The sequence below is a fragment of the Vipera ursinii genome (genome assembly GCF_947247035.1).
Source record: "Vipera ursinii genome assembly, chromosome: 2".
NCBI lineage: Eukaryota > Metazoa > Chordata > Lepidosauria > Squamata > Viperidae > Vipera > Vipera ursinii.
The window spans coordinates 237,097,602-237,120,204 of record NC_139513.1 but is presented as its reverse complement, the minus strand read 5'-3'; the positions used below and the strand labels follow the sequence as shown (position 1 = coordinate 237,120,204).

Sequence of the window (22,603 nt, the reverse complement as noted above, 5' to 3'; positions counted from 1 at the left end):
AGGAAATATAGAAGAATAATCATAGTGTCATTGCTTGGCTTTTACTGGGTTCCTGCTTACCCTTTCCTCCAGTCTGTTAATTTTCTACATGAGGAGTCTTTTTGAGGGCCCCCAAATAAAGACTGAAGTGATGTAGGCCAGACTGTAGAATCAGTGAGTTTTTGACCAAATAAAACATGAATCAAAACAGATTCCATACTTCATATTCTCTGACCAGAACTTCACTACTTCCACTTCCTTCCCTTTCTCCTTTCCTCCCTCCCGCCACTGTCGGATTCTAAACTTTACCCATTGTAATGAGTAGGATGAAGTAGGCATGATAAAGATTTTTTAAAAAAAATATTTTTAGCTGAAATGGGAAAGAGAACTGCCAAATAAAACATTTTTAACATGAGTTATACGTGAGCCAAGAATTAGGACCGAAGAATCTCTGCATGTGCATCTACAAAACAATAGGCGCCCAATTGGCTAGTCAGAGGCTTAGCGTGCACAAAATCTCATTTAACATTTTGTGCTAAAGAATAACATTTGAGGAAAACCAAAAGTCCAATTCATAATAGCACTAAGTAATTTCATAGTTCCGAGTGATTATCAAATGGCAATCCCAAACCCCCAGTTCTTCTTAAAAACAAAAAGTTTTAAAAAAGATATATTTGAGCCAAGCTGATTCCAGAAATGTGCATTAATGTTGGCTGCCAAGATGGCTCTTATTATTATTGGAACTGAGTACCTGTGCTGGTCCTTTTATTTTACTGAGCCTCTTTCCTGAGATTGCTAATAGGCTCCAGGGGTATCTGATAATTATGGAGAAATGATCCCCTTATGCAAAATCATTTCTATCCTGCCCAAGCCAATATTTTCAAATTGGAAGCAATTCACTTATGATGCACATGGAATATCTGGCAGCAGCTGTGCCTGAGAGAATTCAAAGTCAATAATTTTTCAATCTCTGCATATCATATTCAAGCAGGGGTTTCTTGGACTTGTGGGTTTCATCACTTATATTTGATAAAGCAGTTAGTATTTCAATAGCTTTCCTTGGGGGCCTGAATACAGATGCTACTTTGGTAGCATTGCAGGTATATAAACCATTTTTTTTACCTATGTAAGCCAATTCAACTGATGGATTTGATAGCTGGGTTGTTGAGTTAAAGCACCATAAACCAGCGGCCCCCAACTTTTTGGGCACCAGGAACTGGTTCTGTGGAGAGAAGTTATTCCATGGACCGAAGAGGATGTGGTTCCACATGCTGCCTGCATCCCATAGATGGGGCTTTGCTTGTTTGTGCAGCCCAGTTTCTGCCACCAGGGGTTGGGGGTGCCTGCCATAAACAGAAAGACAGCGTTTTTGTTTTGATTTGCTAATTTATGCATGCACTTACATGCCTCATTTTAGAATGCTCTCAAAATGTTAAAGTAATGCTCAAATAAATGAACTTAGCTCTTGATTCCATTGCAGAGGGCATTTTTCATCCTTTGTCTAGATGTCAGCAAGGAGTCAGCTTATGCCAGAAATACAGTTAGTTAGTTATACCGGTGCTGAACTGATCTTGGAAAATGAATATTTGTGTACACCGTGAAATCCTGTTTGGTTCTATTTTCACAAAAGGACAGATGTTTGAAGAAGAGAAAGCAAATTCTCATTTCTGAAGCAATTGGTCATAGATTGACTTCAGGGATAGGCAGTGACAGCATCGGTAGGCAGCTCTTTTGGGACTTGCCAGTTTCACTGCCCCACCTGTTACTGTTTTCATTAGATTCTTTTAATTAAAAGAATGAATAAATAGAAAGTGACATTTTGCAAACCAACCATACAGACCCTCTCAAGCGTTCTGAGATATTGTTTACATAATCCACTTGATATTCATTTAATAAATTCACCCAACACAAGGCTGACACAGTACATTGAATGAGAAATAAACCAAAGAGGTTCCGTTTGCCTAACATGCTACATTATGAATACACTCAGTAAAGTTAAAATAAATGTTTAGTATATTGTGCAAATGAGGCTGTTAGGTTTTTAATTAACCCGGTTATGCATGCTGTCTGAAATCAGCCTTAGAAAATGAAGGAAAACATTAGGTGAGTATTCTATTTGTAAATATCCCAATTAGGTTAGACTGAAAGATAACTGGGATGCAGCAGTATCCAAAACAAGTCATGATGACGCCAAGATGATGATGTGTATCATGATATCATTGAAAAGTTACGTAATTCTACCATGATGTTTGGCACAAGTACACAACTCAAATCATGTGTGCGATGAAATGAGTCATTTCTAGTTTCCAACATTTCTTATCCTGGATACCCATGGTAGGATTGTAAAGAGTATCTTGGCAGGCTAAGACCATTATCACTAGTTTGTGCTTTTAACCTTGCAGATATTTTGTTCTTACGTGAGTCTCTACAGCATCATTTTATGGAAAAACTCATAAAATTTCAAATGTCTCCGTTCTCCCCAAATAGGTATCTAACTCTTTCTATTTCATTATTAAAAGAAACAGAGGCAGACCTTTGAGCTTTATTAGAGCATGCATAACTAAAGGTAAAGACGGTACTTTTTTATTTCACTGATCAGCATTTATTTATCAGCGATTTGTATAAGCCTCTGCTACCAGGCAGTCCACATGTTAGAAATAGAATAACTATAGAAAAATAGTAATAGATAAGCATACATTAGGAAGAATAATCAACAACAACAACAACAAAACAATTACAACAATGCAGAATAAATTGCTATAGCATAGATCCTTATACAGCATCCCAGACTTCATGAAAGTTTTCACAGCATTTTGAATAGTGCCAGGGCCATACAGTTCTCTGGGGAGATGCTGTTTTATAGATTAAATGCAGTTACAGAGAAGACACTTCTCTAATCTTCTGCAAGTTGGCTTATAGCTGGGACCTGGTAACCAGTGCAGGTTGCCCACATTATTTGGGCAAATAGAGGAATATTCAAAATTGCTTTTGCAGCTGTATTTCAGACTTCTAAGTGGCCATCAAGAAAAGGAGATTGCATCATAGGTAAAGGTAAAGGTAAAGGTTCCTCCGCACATGCGTGCTAGTCGTTTCCAATTCTAGGGGCCAGTGCTCATCTCCGTTTCAAAGCCGAAGAGCCAGCGCTTGTCCGAGGACGTCTCCGTGGTCATGTGGCTGGCATGACTAGACGCCAAAGGCGCACAGAACGCTGTTACCTTCCCACCGTAGTGGTCCCTATTTTTCTACTTGCATTTTTACGTGCTTTCGAACTGCTAGGTTGGCAGAAGCTGGGACGAGTAACAGGCACTCACTCTGTTACGCAGCACTTGGGATTCGACCCGCCAAACTGCTGACCTTCTGATCGACAAGCTCAGCGTCCTAACCCACTGAGCCACCGCGTCCCTTGCATCATAGTAGGACATAACTAGAACAGAAGTGAAGGCAAGAACAACTTCTGGATCCAGGAAAGAATGCAGTTGGTACACAAAATAAATTTGTGCAAAGACTATCCTGGCCATAAATAGCATCTCCTTATTGAGCAGGAACTGAAATCCCACGAGCACCCCCAATTATTACCAGTTTTTTCTAGAGAAGTGCAGTCCCACTGAGAACTGAAGATAGATCTCTGTGATCCAAAAGTTCTCAAAAACAAGACCACTTGGTTTTATTTGCATTGAACTTACAGTTTCCAGGCTCAGGGACAGACTTTTATTTCATCTCCTGTCTGGCCCAAGGTTAAAATATAAAGTATTCACGACTATCACTTATGATTTATGATGGATGTATTTTACGATGATTAAGATCATGATTTATCACTTGCTCCTTATGTGTACACTGAGAGCTTATGCACCGGAGAGAAATTCCTTGTGTGTCCAATCACACTTGGCCAATAAAGAATTCTAATTCTAATTCTATTACTTGTGTACTGACAAAATGTGATCCTATGCCAACATTGTGGCTTCCATGTGTACCGTGTGTGTAATGTGTATTCTCATGTGTAATGTGTACTATTTATAGAGGATATTGGATTCCATGCAAAATGCAGGCACTGCAGTGCCTGCTTCACTAGTGTCTTGCTGTTGAGTGACCATGCAAACTATAAGGTTTGCATGGTTGCTCAACAGTGGGACACTGGTGAAGTGGGCACAGCAGCGCCTGCATTTTCTGCATCACATTTTCTGCATCTCAATCATCCCCCTTTCTATAGAGGGATGATTGAGAGCATCCTGTCATATTGCATTACAGTCTGGTTTAGAAGCATCACTGCTGCAGACAAGAAGGCAGTGCAGAGAGTGGTGAGGATGGTAGAAAAGATTATTGCAGTTCACTTCCTTCTATCCAGGTCATAGCATATAAGCATTGCTTGAGCAGGGTCTGCAGGATTGTCTGAGACACTACTGTACACATCCTCTTCACAACCTGTTTTCCTTGTTACCTTCTGGGAAGGAGGCTTCATGGTATCCGAAGCAGAACATCCAGATTCAGTCACAGTTTTGTTCCATACAATATTAACCTTGTAAACTCTCAAGCTTCCTTTTTCCGCTCTGTATTCAAGATGGACAGTGATTAATATTTATACAGTATGTATTTATATGTAAGGATGTAGGTCTATACATATGTTGTATATAGCATGTCTATATATGTGTTATGTATGTGTACACTTTTGAGAGCAGGCAACAGAATTTCATTTTTAATGTGTGCCAGTGTGCCCACAGTAAAAAAAAGACAATAAAGGTTATCTTATCTTTAATTTAGGAGTGGGGAAAATGTTGAAGTCTTTGGAAGTCTCTTTCCATCTATAATACAAAATGGAAGTGATCCTGGAAGAAGGAGGAGAATCATTGGAATGCAGAATCCCCATTCCCAATCCTCAGAGACAGTCCACAAATATACAAATATGCCATTTATGGTATTAAATGGTATGGGAGGTCAAAGTACTAAACCTATTCTGATTCTGCAGAGGCCATTCACCAGAGTGATCCATTTATTTGTATATTTCAATTTAATTAACTGCACTTCAAAAAATACTTAATATTGAAATGCAGTTACATTTGGGTGCATATGTACCAATATACAGTAGAGGTTTTGCAAAGTTTCCTGAGATTACATCAAATTTTTGAAAAAGCTATTTTTACTTCAAACTTAGAACATACAAAACACTTAAAAATTTTATTCAATCATGTATTCGTAGGGGTCTTTGTATGTATATGTTTTCTCTATCTGTTGAACCCTGATGCTGAGCCAACATATGAGGGATGCGTCTTAGAGCAACTTTTGTTGAAAATACATCAGAAGAGTTAAATCCATATGCATAAATCCAGTTCTACATAATAAAGTTGGATTGATTGATTTTTAATCAATTTCTCAATTACATTTGAATACATTATTATGTTACTAAATTGTTAATTTAGTAAAGATAGTACGAGTAAAGATAATACAAGATAGTGTGCAAAAAAGTAGGACTTCATTTTTTATCATTTTTATTATGTTTATTGTGGCACAAGAACTTTTCAAAAGCTCCACATATTTCTCTGTTCTCAACTTCATCTTTCTCAATGGAGTTAATAATTAACCTGCTGAAGCTTTTGTTGATTTGTTTATTAATTTGGTACTAATAAACTACTAGTTTAAAGGTTACTGCTGTCATTAAATTGTCATGATTTGGGCTTTATTCAAACTACTTCAATAATAATATCTTTGGCATAAAGGACTTTCTTTAGGTTGCTCCACTTCCATGATGAAAATGGTTCCTTTGACCCTTACACATTCTATTTATCTACACATGTGGATATAATTAATGTGCACGGAGAACAAAAGAGTTTTTTTTAAATTATATTGTGTAGTTATATCCTGGTTTAGTCTTGCCAAACCTGGACAGTCTTCCAACTCTACGGACTTGAAATCTCATAATTCTCAATAATGATCATGGTAAATAGAAAATCAGGGATTAGGTGTGTAGCTGGTCTACAGACATATGTTTTCTGGAGCAAGACTGCTCTAGCTCTTACTAAATACTGCATTCAAAATTCAAAAATTTCCTCACGAATGCTATAGTACCAGTGTAACAAACAATCAATTAGTTTACACACGTGTTTACTTTTTCTTCATTAAGTTTATACTAAATTCAGTTTTGATGGACATATATTACTATGAGCCCTTCAAAGTAATCAGACAAGGATGCCAGAGTTATGAATGCTAATGCTACTTTATATTACGTTTATGGTAACTGTATATTACAAGTTTGAATACTTCCTCCCCAACACTTATCTTCAAGAGTCTCTTGCTTGAGTGTGGGATTGGACTAGAAGACCTCCAAGGTCCCCTCCAATTCTCTTATTCTGTTAAGTCCACACATCTGAGAGGTGCCAGATTAAGAAAAATTGTGTTAGACACAATGACTAATGACCCTCTTTTACCGGTCTACTATAGAGAGCGTCCTCTCATATGGTATTGTGGTTTGGTATGCTGGTCTGACAGCCACGGATAGGAAAGTATTACAGAGGGTGGTGAGTACAGCACAAGACATTGTGGGCTGTCCCCTGACACCACTGGATGACATCGCCAGGGCTCGTTGCCTTGGAAGAGTGAAGAAAATTCTCAGGGATGACTCACACCCTGGACCAGGGGTTAGCACCCTGAAACAGTGAAAGAGACACTCGGAACTGGTTCCCTAACAAAAGGAAAAACTGGGAGCCGCAAAAAATACATACGCACATGCACAAAACAGGATTTGACTGAAGAGTGGAGCCAAGGCAAGATATGCACCTACCCTGCATATTTGAATTGATTGGTTGAACTTTTTTAGTTCCACTTTTTTTTTGGACTGCACATGGCAGAGGACTGGGAGCCACAGGAGACGGCTGAAAGAGCCGCGGGTTGCAGACCTGGGCCCTGGACGGTATCTCTTTACTCTCCTACCATCGGGTAGGAGATATAGGAGTATAGCCAGCCACACCAACAGGCTGAAAAACAGCTTTTATCCATGGGCTGTTAGGCTTTTGAATGAGAAATAACTTTTGTGAATTTTATGCAGAATTGACTTGGGAGGCTGGTGTGTGGTGTAGTTGGTTCACATGCTGTAGTAAGATGGAAGGTTTGTTGTCACTGTGTGTTGGGGGGTGGGAGCACAAAGGGAGGCTCAGCTAATCTCAATGTACACATAGTTGTACTTTGACAATAAAGGTTCATTTCATTTTACACTACCTCTCTGTACCACATTCATTTGCACAGTTTTCATGTATTCTGAATACCAACAAAGTTATAACCAAAATAGGGACATTCTTGAGAGTAACAAGCAAAGATCCAATTTTTCTAGGATTGAGAAAATGGATTGCCAGGTCCAAATGCAGCATCTACACTCAACATCTTTCAAAGCTGAGCATTCATTATTGCTAATTTATAATAGCAATGGCAGTGTTGTTATTGCTTCGGTGTTCTTATGTGCATCCTTTTTTGTTGCTTTTTTTTTTAAAAAAAGTTAGTCTAAAGTGTAGAAAATGAGTTTTGACATCAAAATTCCTTCAGCCCCAAACTAACCACAGGACATTTTCTGGCAACCTTTCTATAGCCCACAAGGTGAGATCAGGCTCTTTTGACTCTTTTAGGATATCAGGACATAGAGGGATATACAGTATTTGAGATTCTGTAGTGCTGGTAAAGAACTAAATAATAATAGTTCCTTCCTGAGAGATGCATGCTGAGAGATCTCAATCAATCAATCAATCAATCAATCCTTATCTACTTAGTAACAAAAATGTCTTATCCTGTCCATCTCAGTTCATATTGAGAAAAAAGCCCAACCCTTTTTCCTCTACAAAAAAGAATACTCAGAAGTCTTGTGATAATTGTAATGGTGCTGATCTGCTTTTACTGTATTATTCTAAGTCCTTCTTAAATCCAATTATGCATTATTAGCAGTAGTGGCTGGGGAATTCTGGGAGTTGAAGTCCAGATGTCTTCAAGTTGCTATATTGAGAATTGCTTCTCTAGTGACTGCCTCAAATGTCCCACACAATCCATTATAATGAAACAAAGCAGTTTCTCTGCTTGCAAATGGGTAGCTGCTGTTGAACAAACATTTCACAGCTCAAGTGGAAGAAATCAGGATTTAGAACAATAGAATTTCCCCACCAAGAGTATCCTAAAATTGCTAGAGGATGAACTTAGTCTGTGACTGGATCTGCACCTCCATCTGGAAATTACCACAAGGGTACACCCTATGGTGAACTTAGCCAACTTTATAGGTTTTGTGATGCTGAAATTCTATTGTGCTAGATCCTGGTTTCTTCTAATTGAGCTTTGAGGCTGGAAGAAGAAAGCTACTTTCCAGGCACAATTGGAGCAGTTCATGGAATAATATTTCTAAGTTCTGGAAGATTCCCTGCATGGCAGAAAGGAGACACCAGAAATCAGCCACTAAATAAATATATAAAGGGAAAATGCAGCTCCTTGCAAAAGATGTGCATCCCCTATTTATTCAGTAGGTGGCAGTTAAAAGCTTAGATGAGATCTGCTGTCGCCATTGAGGTACTAATAGCCGCTGAAGCAGCAGCTAAAGCTACAGCTGGTTCACCGCCGAGAGGAAGAAGGAGTGTGACTGGAGGGAGCTTGTTACTCCCTAGCGCTAGCATTAACCACCATCCCCAGCATCCAAATAGGAAGGCAGAAGGTAAGCCCATGAGCCCCATAAGTGATGCAAAAAGCCCCCCAGAACAGTTGCTGATCGGTCATAAAAGAGGGAAAGGGAACTGACTTTCATCTGGATAGAAGAAAATCAGCCAGCTATCTGTCATAGCAAAAGACTCTATCTCATCCTCACTATTTCTCTCTCTCCCTCTCCCTCTCCCTCTCCCTCTCCCTCTCCCAAATCTCTCTACTACTATGACAGACAAAAACTGAATGGTATAGGTCAGACTTATTTCCCTCAGGTAAGTTTCTATGTTGTTGTTGCTTTAAATTTAACCATTTTGCAAATCTCTGTTCTCTATGGAACACTAAATGATGCTCACTGAATGTTACCAATTTTTATCTAAGGAAATAAATGTGCAATGTATGTTTGGTTCTGTTCAAGCATTAGAAACAGGGTTTGTTTTTAAAAAAAGAGATTTTTTTTAAAGGGAGGGAGGAAGGATGTGGGGAGACATCATTCATATACATAGATTTTGAAAGGCAAAAAGATGCTTTGCAAGAGGGAACTTTATGTAGCTCAGCATCTTTCAAAATGTTCAGAATATTTAGTAGACAGGTTCAGGAATTTTGTCTTACATGCCTTAGCAAATGTGTCTGAATTTATTCAGACTGAAAGAAGGAGATACCAGAATATTATTTTAAACAAACCAAAAAACAAATCTCTAGTATGTTTACAGCAAGTAATCTTTAGAGATGCCTTTTTTATTTATAAGCCAAGGTATGTCTTAATAACCCAGATAATCATTTTCCTTAAGTTATTTTTAATCAAGGAGATATGGAAAATCAGCATTTTATGATTATTTTGTTCCACATTATTTTTGCCCTTTCATAGAAGAATATGTTAAGAATCATAATATCTTTACTTTAGTTTCTAACATTGCATGTTTTAATACAAGTGCCTATCTTTATAGGCATTTATATTTCTGTTCCATATAATCATACTTTTTAAAAGTTTGAGTAATAAACTTTGTTGTTTTGACAAAAAATTGAGTGTTGGCTGATATTGATATGAATTCTGGATATTTTTTTCACTATTTACACAAATCTATAACTCTATATTCAGGAAAAAGCTTCACTGTATTCAATTGTATTTCTATGTCACAGAATAATATTAATTTAGGCATAACCTAAATTAGCTTTCATTTTACTATATACAATCATTTTTAAGCAAGGATTACAGCTCAATAGTGATGCACAAATGTTCAATTTTAATCCTAGCCAACAAATGAAGAAATGCATACACAGAAGCATTTGAATTTATCCATGCTGGCATCTTTTGCCTTAATCTTGTATAAGATTTTTTAACTCTACCCTAGGTTATTAAAACAATATGGCCATAGAGTATTGCCTGCAAGAAATACCTAGTATGGATGTGCTACTCTATGACCAAACCTTCTATATTTTTATCAAGAAACTCTATAGTTATTTAAATAGTTTATTCTTCTTTGAACCTGCTGATTCTGAAGCTCTCTTTTAGTGTTGTGAAGTGAATATCTCTCATTTTTAAAAATGTGTAATATTAGTCTGGGCAGTATAAAATGAAACATCTTTAAATTGGAAGAATTTCATTAGAGGAGTATTTTGTTAAACAACAAAAATAACCCCAAATTCTTTGTAATAATGAGTAATCTGAAAAAAATGTTTAGGGAGATTACAATATTTGTACCACGCACATTGGACTACAAATCCTAATCTAACCTAACCAGCATGGAGGAGAATTGTAGCCCAAAAGCCTCTGAGGGCCCAGAGTATATTGGCTGACTTGTGGGAGCGCCATTGAAAGAAATGAGTGTTGCGTGCTTAATAAACTGTGCCAGATGTAGCAGAATACCTCCAGTGGGAAAAAGCAACTACAGTTAGTCTTCCTCTTATGACCACAATTTAGCCCAAAATTTCTGTTGCTAAGTGAGACATTTGTTAAGTGGATTTTGCCTCATTTTGTGAAGTTTCTTGCTCGAGTTGTTAAATGAATCACTTCGGTTGTTAAGTTAGTAACGGGGCTGTTGAGCGAATGTGGCTTCCCCATTGACTTTGCTTCTCAGAGGGTTACACAAGGTGATCATATAACCCCTGGGGACATTGCAACTGTCATAAATACATGCCAGTTGCCAAGCAGCCAAATTTTGATCACATGACCACGGAGCTGCTGCAATGGTCGTAGGTGTGAAAAATGGTCATAAATCACTTTTTTCCAGTGCCATTGTAACTTCGAACAGTCACTAAATGAACTGTTGTAAGTCAAGGACTACCTGTATTGGTAGGCAAGTCTATGTCCTTTATTGCTCAAACTTTTAAAACCACCTCCACAATGCATCTTGCAGTTCTCAGCTCATTTCTCAAGATTCAGGCTACTATTTAGTTTTTTTCTTTGCACTATCATATGGTTTCCTATGGAGATAATCAGGCAGCTGTGATGCTTCTGTTCTGATTGTTATAAACAATCCATAAAAACTACTGGATAATTAACCTAAATTTAGTCATTGTTCTCTCTCTTTCTCTACTGTCTGTCTGTCTGTCTAGCTTGTTAAAAGAGACAAATAGTTACATTTGTAATCATATCTATAGCTATTACAATCTGAATTTAAAAATTGATAGTTCATCTTTTCAATCTATGCTGCACTGAACATCTAGATCAAAGCGAGAAGCTAAGGATTATAAAGCAGTTCCAAAATGTGGGGGGAAAAATTCCAGAAACCATTGTCTAAATTTATTTACTCTTTTTTTTATTTCTTTATTGTAATAGGCCCGTCAGTGTGTGCTTTACTTGTTTTTTTTTATCTAACAGGGTAAAAACTTTGCATTAAGGTTGCAATGAAAAAAATAATGCATAAACTTAAAAAATAAGTGGCAAAATAAAATAGAAAAAATCCCCCAAATATACAGTTTAAATAATTTTGTGTTTTGTACCTTTTGTTTTTTCTTTTTCTGTTATTATTTTTAAAAGCAATAAAAATGTATATAAAAAAACTTTGCATTAAGGTTGTGGGAAGAGAGTGGATTAGTTGCTGCTACAATGCTAGCATCCTTTCTTCTTTCTAAAATAAGTGTTTTCTAAAGAAAAGGAACTAAGATAAAAGCTTATCAATTTCCAATTTGCATCAAGTTCCTTCCTCTAACGCTCTGCAGCTCACACTAAATATCAATATTGGATAGTAATGAGAATACATAATTATTTCTTTATTTTTCCTGCTTAATTAGATTTTTAGTGGTCACTGGAAAATTATCCTAATTTCAGTTATTTTTTTTAAAAAAAACTCATCTGATTTTATTTTAAAAATATACAATCTTTTCCTTTGTAGACATTACAGTCAATCCTGTAAGCAAAACTATTATATTTTGATATTTCACTAATATCACCCCATATTCACACCTTAAATAATTTTAATATTTACCATTTTAAAATGATTTATTTTAATAATCGTTTTCTTTTTTTTCAAAATTCCCAAAGCTCTGCTTTAAAGCATCAGTTTATTTACTATTAAAATGTTTATTACATTCAAAACTCAATACAGAATTTAAAATTTTAAAATTGTTTGATAAACCATTGCAAAATTATTGTCAAGTAAAATATATATATATCAATGAATTAAATCCATTTTGAATTTTTCTAAAAATTAACCTTCAGAAATTAGAGATTTTCAGAAAGAGTAAAAGCATTTGCTTATGTGACAGATATACTGTAGTATGGGCTTTGGTGCTAGGAAATGTGTTAGCACCCATAAACTTAGCTGGTTCTAAAAGGGGTTTGGAAAATGTTGTAGAATGGACTATCAGTGGTTACTAGTCTTCAGAATCTAAGGTGGTATTCTTTAATTATTAGTGGCTTTGCATTTCCAGCAGGTTTTTTTAATGGTTATTTTAGCAATCAAAGCATCTTATTCCAATTTTCTTTCAATCTAAAGTTCAAAGTAATTTGGTGACATTTTATTGAGCAAGTTGGATTACTCATTTTTGGTAGCAATTTTAGAAAACAATCCTTGTTAAAATAAGATAAATTTTACAAGCTGAATTCCCCCTTCCACCAATAACATTCTTATTGAACCTTACCAAATCTTCATGAGATCCTGAATTAGTCTTAGATGTGATAACTACTGCAAAGGTACCACATACCGTGTTGCAAGGGTGCCGTTGTACTCACAGTAAAAAAAATGACAATAAAGGTTATCTATCTATCTGTCTGTCTGTCTGTCTGTCTGTCTGTCTGTCTGTCTATATCTATCTATTTTTTACTGAAATGTATCCAGGCCTTCAATGGAAGAATAACTAACAAGTTATGGAGGTATACTTCAATGTTCAGAATACCTTCGTACCTTAAAAGTAAATCTGACACAAATTTCAACTTACTATAAATTGGAAGCCATTTTTAGACTATTAATATAATGCATGGATTGCCACCACACCTCAAATTTGTGTTTATCTATATATTCCAGTTTCAGAAGGGACATTTAGACTCTTAGTAATGTAGACTGACTTTATTGTGACCTATGATTTTATTGAAGTTATTCAGTGATCTCTATTATGTTAAACATGATTCTTGATATTCATTTTTAATTTAGTGGTAATTATTAGCATTTTAAATGTTATATAAAATATACCTAACTATTTACAATTAATTAGTATCCTGTTAGAAGGGTATATTCTCCAGGACATTTTTCAGTCCATGATTTATTCACTTATATTATATTGTCTTATTCTATTTTCTTTAAAGTTCAATTAAAAAAAAATTCAAGTGACTAGATACTGTAAAGGTATTGCTTTCATGTCTGGCTTGTGAATTTCCCCAGATCTATTTGGTTGATCATGTAAATGACAAAATGCTTGGTTAGATAATGCCACTGGCCTCAGTGGTACTCTTCATATGTTTTTATATTTTTCTCTGGTAGATGCAGTGAAAAGACCATAAGAAGATGGTCCATATTTATATCAATTTATGAGTACCGATGCCACTAGACTAGACTTTAAGTGGCATTGCATGATCAGTACTAGAATAAAAAGTAGAAATTATTATTAGCTAATTATTTTAACTTTATTATTAAATTATTGCAGCCATTTTTATTAAATAGTTAAATTATATTAACTATTATTTAATAAAAATAGAAATTCACCTAGCAAATTTGCATAAGACACTCTAGGGAAAGCCATAATTTTCACCAAACCAGATTAGTCAGGAAGTGGACGCCCAAGAAACATAGGAACTCTGCTTGATTGATATATGCAATAGTAACATAACTTTGAAAGCTAAACAGAATTTTTCTCCCACCACCACCACCACCACCCCTTATACAAAAGAGAGTGAAGATGGTTTGGTTTTGAGTTTCTTCCTTGCCTACTTCTATCTTTCCAGACTAAATTGATGTTTTTGGAAAAGCTGCTGTATATTTTCGTCAACATCATCTCTGTACTCCTCTACATTACCATGAGGCAAATTGAGGCAATTACTTTTGATAGCAGAGACTGGGTACAGAACAATCGCAGGAAGAAGGCATTCAGCAGGTTTAAAGTTATGAATCAACCATCTTTCTCATTGCCTTTGGGTATTATTTCAGCTTTTATAGTGAGAGAACAAGATATAAACTGAGTAAATATAATAAATGGGTGCAAACTATTGGTTTTAGGAATCATATGAAAGAAATTTTCAAAGTTACAGCTGTCACATTATTACAATAAATTTAGCATTTACTAAAATTCTATTGTTTAATTTTTTTTATTTTTTTACCTGCGGAACTTGATCACCATCACCCTCAAGGCTTGGGAGAACAATGACATTTTAAAGTTTAACAAAAGTCAACATGATCTACCAAGGTCTACATGAAATTAAATAAATGAAATGAAAATATTTTCTCCTAAACTCATTACTTAATTTGAACCTCAAATATATATTCAAAAACCAGCATACTGTAGAGGTTAGATATTGCACCTTAAAGGTAAAGCTGATACAGAATTCAACTTAAATTGGAAACCATTCTTAGACCATAATATAATAAACGAATACCCCAAATTTGGCCTTACGCAATGATTCAAGATTGGCCCTTTTCTACGCCATTCCCTTGGATATTCAGTAGTCTGAATTAGTCTGGCAGTCAGCAATTATGGCAGGTTTCTGCAAAACAGATGCTGTACAACATTCTTTATGTAATTTGTGTCCTGTCATTTGCAGAGCTCCAACGCTAAATGACCCTTTTGCAAAGTAGCAAAGTTCCTTGGCATATAACTTTAGGTATTCGGGTACTGAATACAGACCTAGCTTAGACATCAATCTGTCATACCCAGTTTCAGCAATTAGAGAGCAATTGCACACCAGTATCCATTTTATAAGCTATGGAGATTCTGTTTTCATTTTTATATCTTTTTGTGTCTACTTGATTAATCTGTGTAGAAATTACCTTCACAGATGCATGTTCTTTGACTTATGAATAGAAACTCTTTATAATTGTTTAGCCATGTTATTATATTTTCCATGCTCAGAAATTTTTTCCTGTTTGTTCAACCATAAGATATACTTCTTCATACTGTACTACTGTAGTAGCATTGGCTGCATACAATTTGTCCTGCCTGCTGCAAATTCCTTTGCTAGAGCTAGTAGATCCATGCTTCCAATTAGAGTTTGCTGGTCTTCTTTGTTTCCATTAAGTTTATATAACAGAGGATTGCCAATATTAGTAGTGCTGGATACCATAATTTTCCAACTACGAGCAACTTCTGTGTTTGGCGTATTTTGATAGTATTTTCTAGAGACAAGTTGATCTCTCTATAAAAATATTCTGCCCCCCCACACCTCACATTTCCTATGCCCCTACTTTAATATTGGATCAAAGATGAAACCAACGTGCCATTTTCTCTAAGCTTACTATTTAGGTCACTTTTTTTAAAATTACAAACATCTCTCCTATACTAGTTTCCTTTTTTTAGGTGTGATCAGAAGATAAATACTTCATTTGTTACTTTTTTTCACAGCACACATAAGCCTCATACTGCATTAAGTATTATGTATTTCTGCATTAAAGTCCCTTTTCTTTTCATGCATGAATATACATTTACAGAAAGGTGTTTCTGTTAGTACAATGCTATTTCCTGATTTACAAGGAAATTGTGGACTCTATTTTGTTGTTTTATTGTATGATGCCCAGGGTGACTTTTTTTGTGAGATGGGCAGCTATGTAATTTGAAAGAATGAATGAATAAATAAATTGCAGTGATTTCAGTCACTCCCTGAGGGTGTTTTTCATGATGAAGGAAGACATTTGCATGATAATTTGGCACTATTAATATATTTCGAGATTGTCCACACGTCTGGAATGGACTAAAAGCAACATAGAAATGATTTGCTGGCCTCTGCTTCCTTTTTATTCTATTTCAATGCATTTTTAATCCCTCCATTCTAGTATGGTCAACATTGATTGACAATACTGTCCAGGCTTTCTTTGATATTGAATTTTCAAAACTTTGTTTTCTTGTAATTACATATTTACCAACAGCACAATTCTATATTATCCCCTATTGGGGAACGCACCCCAATAAATGTATATCGGTTAGCAGCCTAAGGCATCACACATCCTTGAGCAATGTATGTTATTTCAAAATGGCTTTTAAAATAGCTGATGTAAATGTTTTTTTCTTTTATAATTAAACTGAGCTCAGTGAAATCCAAAGATCATTTTAATTATTTTCAAAAGAGCGAAATGAATAACTTAGTATCATTTGGTGAAATTGGAAAAATAGCCTAGTGGCCAATCAGTGATAGACATGTCCACCACATGTTTATTGAGACAAGAGTGACGAAACATTCGCTAGCTTGAAAATAGCAAGTGTGACTAACTGTTTGAAACTGTGCCCCCTTTTCACATATGTACTATGTATGTAATGCATGTTTAAAAAGTTTGGGATTGTTTATTGTTCTGTTGTACTCAGTGTTGGGAAGCCAGAAAAGTCACTATAGATGCTCCTATATAAAAACACGATGAAAACTCATTTTGGCTCTAAAGCAACTTTTTTGATTTAGTAGTTTCCCGATTATTGGACTACAATGCTTTGAATTTCACCTGTCAGAATTCTTGGAGTTACAATCTGGAGAACACCAGACTAAGATAATCTGCAAATGGATAGCCAAAGGCATTCAGGATAATAATAATAATAATAATAATAATAATAATAATAATAATAATAATAATAATAATAATAATAATAATAATAATAATTTTATTTATATACCGCCCTTCTCCCGAAGGACTCAGGGCGGTGAACAGGGCAAGCATAAAAAATACAGAGATACAAAAGTTAAAAAGGATTAAATATATGCCCAACTAAAAACAGTGAATACAAATATTAAAATAACAATAAAAGACCCCACCCATCCCCCATCAGGCCAGGCCGGCTTGTTCGAATAATGTCTTTAGATCGCGACGGAAGGAGCGAAGGTCAGGCACCATCCGGAGCTCAACTGGTAACCGATTCCATAGTTCCGGGGCGCCCACAGAGAAGGACCTCCGCCTGGGGGCCACCAATCAACATTCTCTGATCGGTGGCACCCTGAGGAGGCCCTCTCTGTGGGAACGCACAGGGCGGAGGGAAGTTGATGCCGGCAGCAGGTGTTCCCTAAGGTACTCCGGACCCATGCCATGTTGGGCCTTAAACACCATTACCAGGATAACCAAAGGCATTCATCTATAAGAGGCTAATATGTCTCTTCAACTGTTATTTCCTAGCATTTGATATTTAAGATATGTTGACTCAGATTGTAGAGGTAATAACTGCTATCAACATAAAGAACTATTTACATCTCAAGTTTCCTTGACTTTGTCCAACCCCTTTAGCAGTGCTTTTTTTGTAAAAGAAAAAGGTGCTGGAACTCACACATGTCATACAACCTTCCTTGCCTACCCTACAAGGTTCCATCCAAAAAAGGTGCCGGAACTCCGTTCTGAGCATTCTATGAGAAAAAAAGCCCTGCCCTTTAGAAACAATCTAAATTGGTCTGAAGGCATCCTCTACCCTTGAAAATGAACAAGAGTTTGGCTTGCAATTCTAGGGACTGATTCCTTGGCATCGCGTGATCCCGTCTCATGAGGAAACCTGTGCAGTCAGAATTCTCTTCGGTATCAGTTGTTAGCTAATGTAAATAATATTCCTGTATCTAGAATATTGGTTGTTTAATTCAGAGCACATTTAAACAGGTAAGGTTAGTTGGAAATGAAGTGATGAATAATCCATTTTTCTCTATTTGGCTGGTAGTGGGGACAAGGTAGAAACAGGGATTTAACCTTCTGATTGTCTTTTCTAACATTACTCTATTTCTCCAGTCATTTGCTCCACCTGGAATTCAATTTTCCATGCAGGTTTTCAGGCAATAGAATTCTGGAGCTCCAGGAAGAATGGAAGGGCAAATTTATAGCCACCCCATTCTATCTCCATTTTTTTCCAGGGAATATTGCTGCTAGCTAGCTATTGCTGCTAGCATCTAATTTTATCCCCATGGAGTTGAAGGCGTGCTGTGTGCAAACTATCATAACCTTTCTTTGATAATAGAGAGGCAATTCAGTCTGTTCTAATCTTTGTGGGACAGCATTGAAGGACAAAAAGAATTGCACTATGGGGATCTTATTAAAGAACCTGCAGTGTTACAATATTTGTTTGCTCAGGAAAAAAAACTCTGAAGAATTCTAATTATATTTCATTAAATCTGACATTTTTGCTTCTTAGCTAAATTTAGTATGACTTGGCTAGTCTCATAAGCTAAATTGATTCAGGAAACCTTTTTTGAAATCATTAATTCTTCTGATTAGTATTCTGCTTAAAAAGCAGTTCTTTTGTAGGATAGTAAAAATGGAACAGATCCACGAGCGAGATTTCGCATATTCTCAGCACAAAAGCTATCCTTTGATTGGTTTCTGATGACACAAACCTATTTTGTCTACTCAAAAATAGACTCCAGTTTGGTAGAGTTAATCTCAGGTAAGTATGCACTTGCAAGCTAAGCCTCTTAATCTCAAGATGGGTGACTAAGACATGTACAGATGTGCAACGGCTCCCTAGGTTTTGTTATATTTGTAAACAGGGCATTGAAATCTTATTGGCATTTTGTAACATCTAGAAGCACAACTTAAATTTCCAAAAGTTTGTTCGTTCATTCATTCATTCATTCATTCATTCATTCGATCTATAATGACTGTCTATCTTATGAAACAAAAACCCAGGTGGCTTTCAACAATAATAAAAAAAAACCCAAAACAGTAAGAGCACCTCTTCAATATCAGATGTTGAAGACAACGAATTGCAATTTAAGATGCCTACACATTTAGAATGTTGAAATAACATTGTGGGTGCATTCACATAAAGGATACTATAAGATAGCATTGTCTCTTCACTAAATGCATTTCATGGCTGAAACAAATTGATTTCTTGTGGTTGCATGATATGGGAATTTTGTACCCATACATCTCAAAGAAGGATAAAGTGGACATATTTAGGATTTTTTCATCTTAACCATTTTGGCTTAGCATGATAAGTAATTTTGACTATTTTATTTATTAATATGTATAACATATTTATAAAAAATTAATGCATAACCAAAACAGTATATACAAAATTGTCTCCAGATTAAAATAATTAAAAAAATAAAGTTCATTCAGAAGGAAAGCAATTTCTCTGTGGGAAGACTTATTGCACATGGACTGAACTGTGTAGGCTCTCATGTTATCAATACATAGCCAAACTTGACTAATAACTGTTAATATTACTATTGCTAACATAAAGATAGTAGGAAAAACTGCAAATGAGACAAAACTGCTTATAATAAGCAGCAGGAAAAGAATACATTTATTCTGATTTTTAGTCTGCTTAGTAACAGGTTGGGAATTTTTGCAGCATGTGCAGCATTCAATTTCTTCAACTTCCTCTTTCCCTTGATAGACCTCCTTCTTTTATTAGCAATAATGTGACCATGCATGTGTAAACTCTGAAAATTGTATGTATAATTTAGCCATTCGTTTTCTTTTAATGTGATATTTTGCTGATAATCACATGTAGCTTTATGGTTAGCAGAGCACCATCTTGTCAAAGTTTCATTAATGCACATGAATCCACATGATTGCAATGGTTTCTCAACATGGAGTTTTATATGGAAACATATGGGGGAAAAGAAACAAAAGAGACTGAACATATTAAGAACGTCAGAGGGCTGCACATTCTGCGTATCAGAAATGAAACAGATTTATGTAGGATGCCAGAAGCACCAATTTCACTTCAAAAACAAGATCAAGAAATTCACACTTCCCCCAATTTGAGGAGAAATTTTCCAAAAAATCTTAATGGAAAGTTCTTGAAATCTTCTGAAATCTTTAGTTACCCATAAAGAAAATTTCCCTAAAGTAGGCCAGTGAACTTCATAATTCCAAGCCTAATTTTAAACTAAACATGCTTGACTTTCAGCAACTATGTTGAACCATGTTTAATTTACCTGCATTTATTAAAATACATTTGAAATTAAAACAGTAGTAAGAATAATGAATGCTTAGCTGTTCAAGGCAGTGCCATTATTTTCTTTGTCAAGACAAAGAGACAATGTAATTTGTGTCAATGAAGCACTTTGCATCACTTTAATGCATTTGATTTAGGTGCACTTTCAAGCCTCCACAAGCCCCTTATCTCTTCTATCATTTGCAAATTCAGGAGAAGCTTTTGCACTGGTATAACCAAAGTGAAGAAGCCTCTTCTTGCTTTTGGAAGAGAGAAAAAATTCTATGACGGGGCTATTAAGGAAAGTCTTATCTTGCAATCTCCTCTTAGCAAGGCAAAATCTAAAGCATCTTCCAATCTTTGGATCTCCTAATAAAGTTTATCTAATTCAAAAACCAAGAAAATAAGTAGCCATAGAAATATCACAGCAATGGATCAAGGCTGGCAGATCCATAAACTCTTTCATCATCATAGTTATATAGCTTTTTACGTGACTCTGATAATAAACATTTCTGCTTTGCATCCTGAAATCAAGTACTCAAAATGATTTCAGTGAATCAATCATTACTATTAATTCACTGATCTGATCTGTATTGCAGATTCTAGGTCAGATGAAAGAGACCCTTTGACGATGAAGTTTCATGACTTTGCAAATTGTTCTGATATATTTCATTCTGAGATTTTTGATGAACTATTTAAAAATAGATTATTAATAACTTTTTGTATATATGTATTTTTTTATCACTGCAGACTTTCTTTCCTCATTGAAAAAGAAAATCAGAAAACATGCCAGAGCAAAGTAATGATTATAGGGTGGTGGTGTTTGGAGCAGGAGGAGTTGGCAAAAGTTCACTGGTCCTGAGATTTGTTAAAGGCACCTTCAGAGATAGTTACATCCCTACAATTGAAGACACTTACCGGCAGGTGATCAGCTGCGATAAGAGCATATGCACTTTGCAGATTACTGACACAACAGGGAGTCATCAATTTCCTGCCATGCAACGCTTGTCTATTTCCAAAGGACACGCATTTATTTTGGTCTATTCAGTCACCAGCCGTCAGTCTTTGGAGGAACTCAAGCCCATTTATGAACAGATATGTCAGATCAAAGGGGATACGGAGAGCTTTCCAATCATGCTGGTGGGAAACAAGAACGATGAGGACCACAACCGAGAGGTACAAACCGCTGATGGAGAAGCCACGGCCAAAAAATGGAAGTGTGCCTTCATGGAGACCTCAGCTAAAATGAACCACAATGTCAAGGAGTTGTTCCAAGAGCTGCTGAATTTGGAGAAACGTCGGACTGTGAGTTTACAAATTGATGGCAAGAAAAGCAAGCAGCAGAAAAGAAGAGAAAAACTGAAAGGCAAGTGTGTGGTCATGTGAAAGGATCCTTATTCTGGAGCAGTCCTGCAGATATCTTCTTCTGACTGTATCAGATTTCATGCCCCCTAAGCCATGGGGAAGATTGGTGGAACTGTCTTATTAATAGCAATTTTGAAAGAAAAGTACTTGAATCAAGCAGCTGTTTGCAGTAAAAGTACTTTCGAGAAGTTATCTTTTCACAAATTAGCCATTAATGAGAACAAAAAAATGTTCCAAAGGCGCAATGGTATCTAACTTGCAGATCAGAAACAATAATATTTCCATTAAAAAAGACTTTTGCTGGCATTGCTATTGCAATGAAAGGATATGGTAATTACTCATTGAAAGATAAACACTAGTGTTATGTGCAGAATTATGAAAGATGCATGTGGGTGTGTACACACATCCATACACACATATTTGGCAGACTTAATTTAATTTTATTTAGGCATTAGAAAAATGACTTTCCTAGATTGTATTTTTCCCCCTTCTGCTATATCTTGTTTTTATTCTCACTGATTCCTTACCCTCCTAAGTAATGTGTAAAAAAGTAATCTTCCCTCTTGTAGCCGGAAGAACTGCTCAATGCATGGGCAAAAGCTCATCACCCTTCAGCTCTACTAGCAAATAGTTCAGTCCAGAAATGGCATGGCATGGAAATTACGAGAAAAAAGGATGCCTGGGAGAGGAAACAGTTTTTGACAAAAACACTATTTCTATAGTTCCTAACTTCCTTTATATTTATTTCTACCAAATAGCAAATAATATTAATGATGTTCTATAATCTAAAAAATTTCTAATTTATAAGGTCAACAAATGAATTACAGTTATAATCCATAAATTGTGAAAAGTTAAAACAAATACAATTAATTTAGTACAGATTGATTAGGAATATTTGTGTTGGGGAACAATCAAGTGTTACATGGAGGACAACCAAAGAGCATTACTTGGCACAGACAGGGAGGTCCATAACTTTATGCCAGAAGTGGACTGATACAAATTCAACTGATGTAAATAGATGTGGATATTTTCTCTGTAATATTCAGCTTCAGGAAGAAAGTAGAATGGTAACATCCACACACTAGTTCCAACATCTGATTGTTCCCGAGACACATAAATA

At 35.8% G+C, this 22,603-nt stretch overlaps 1 protein-coding gene across 1 annotated transcript; it reads left to right on the top strand.

Moving 5' to 3' along the window:
• Window positions 1–8,554: 8,554 nt before the first annotated feature.
• DIRAS2 (DIRAS family GTPase 2) lies at window positions 8,555–21,635 on the top strand. The gene is made up of 2 exons (XM_083353796.1): window positions 8,555–8,647; window positions 20,869–21,635. Exon 2 carries the CDS (start codon window positions 20,905–20,907, stop codon window positions 21,502–21,504), a length of 600 nt encoding a protein of 199 aa, XP_083209922.1. The 5' UTR covers window positions 8,555–8,647; window positions 20,869–20,904; the 3' UTR covers window positions 21,505–21,635.
• Window positions 21,636–22,603: the final 968 nt, after the last annotated feature.

What these genes read in the sequence shown, in the direction of transcription:
- DIRAS2 (XM_083353796.1), top strand. Translation starts at nt 20,905, where the DNA reads ATGCCAGAGCAAAGTAATGATTATAGGGTGGTGGTGTTTGGAGCAGGA.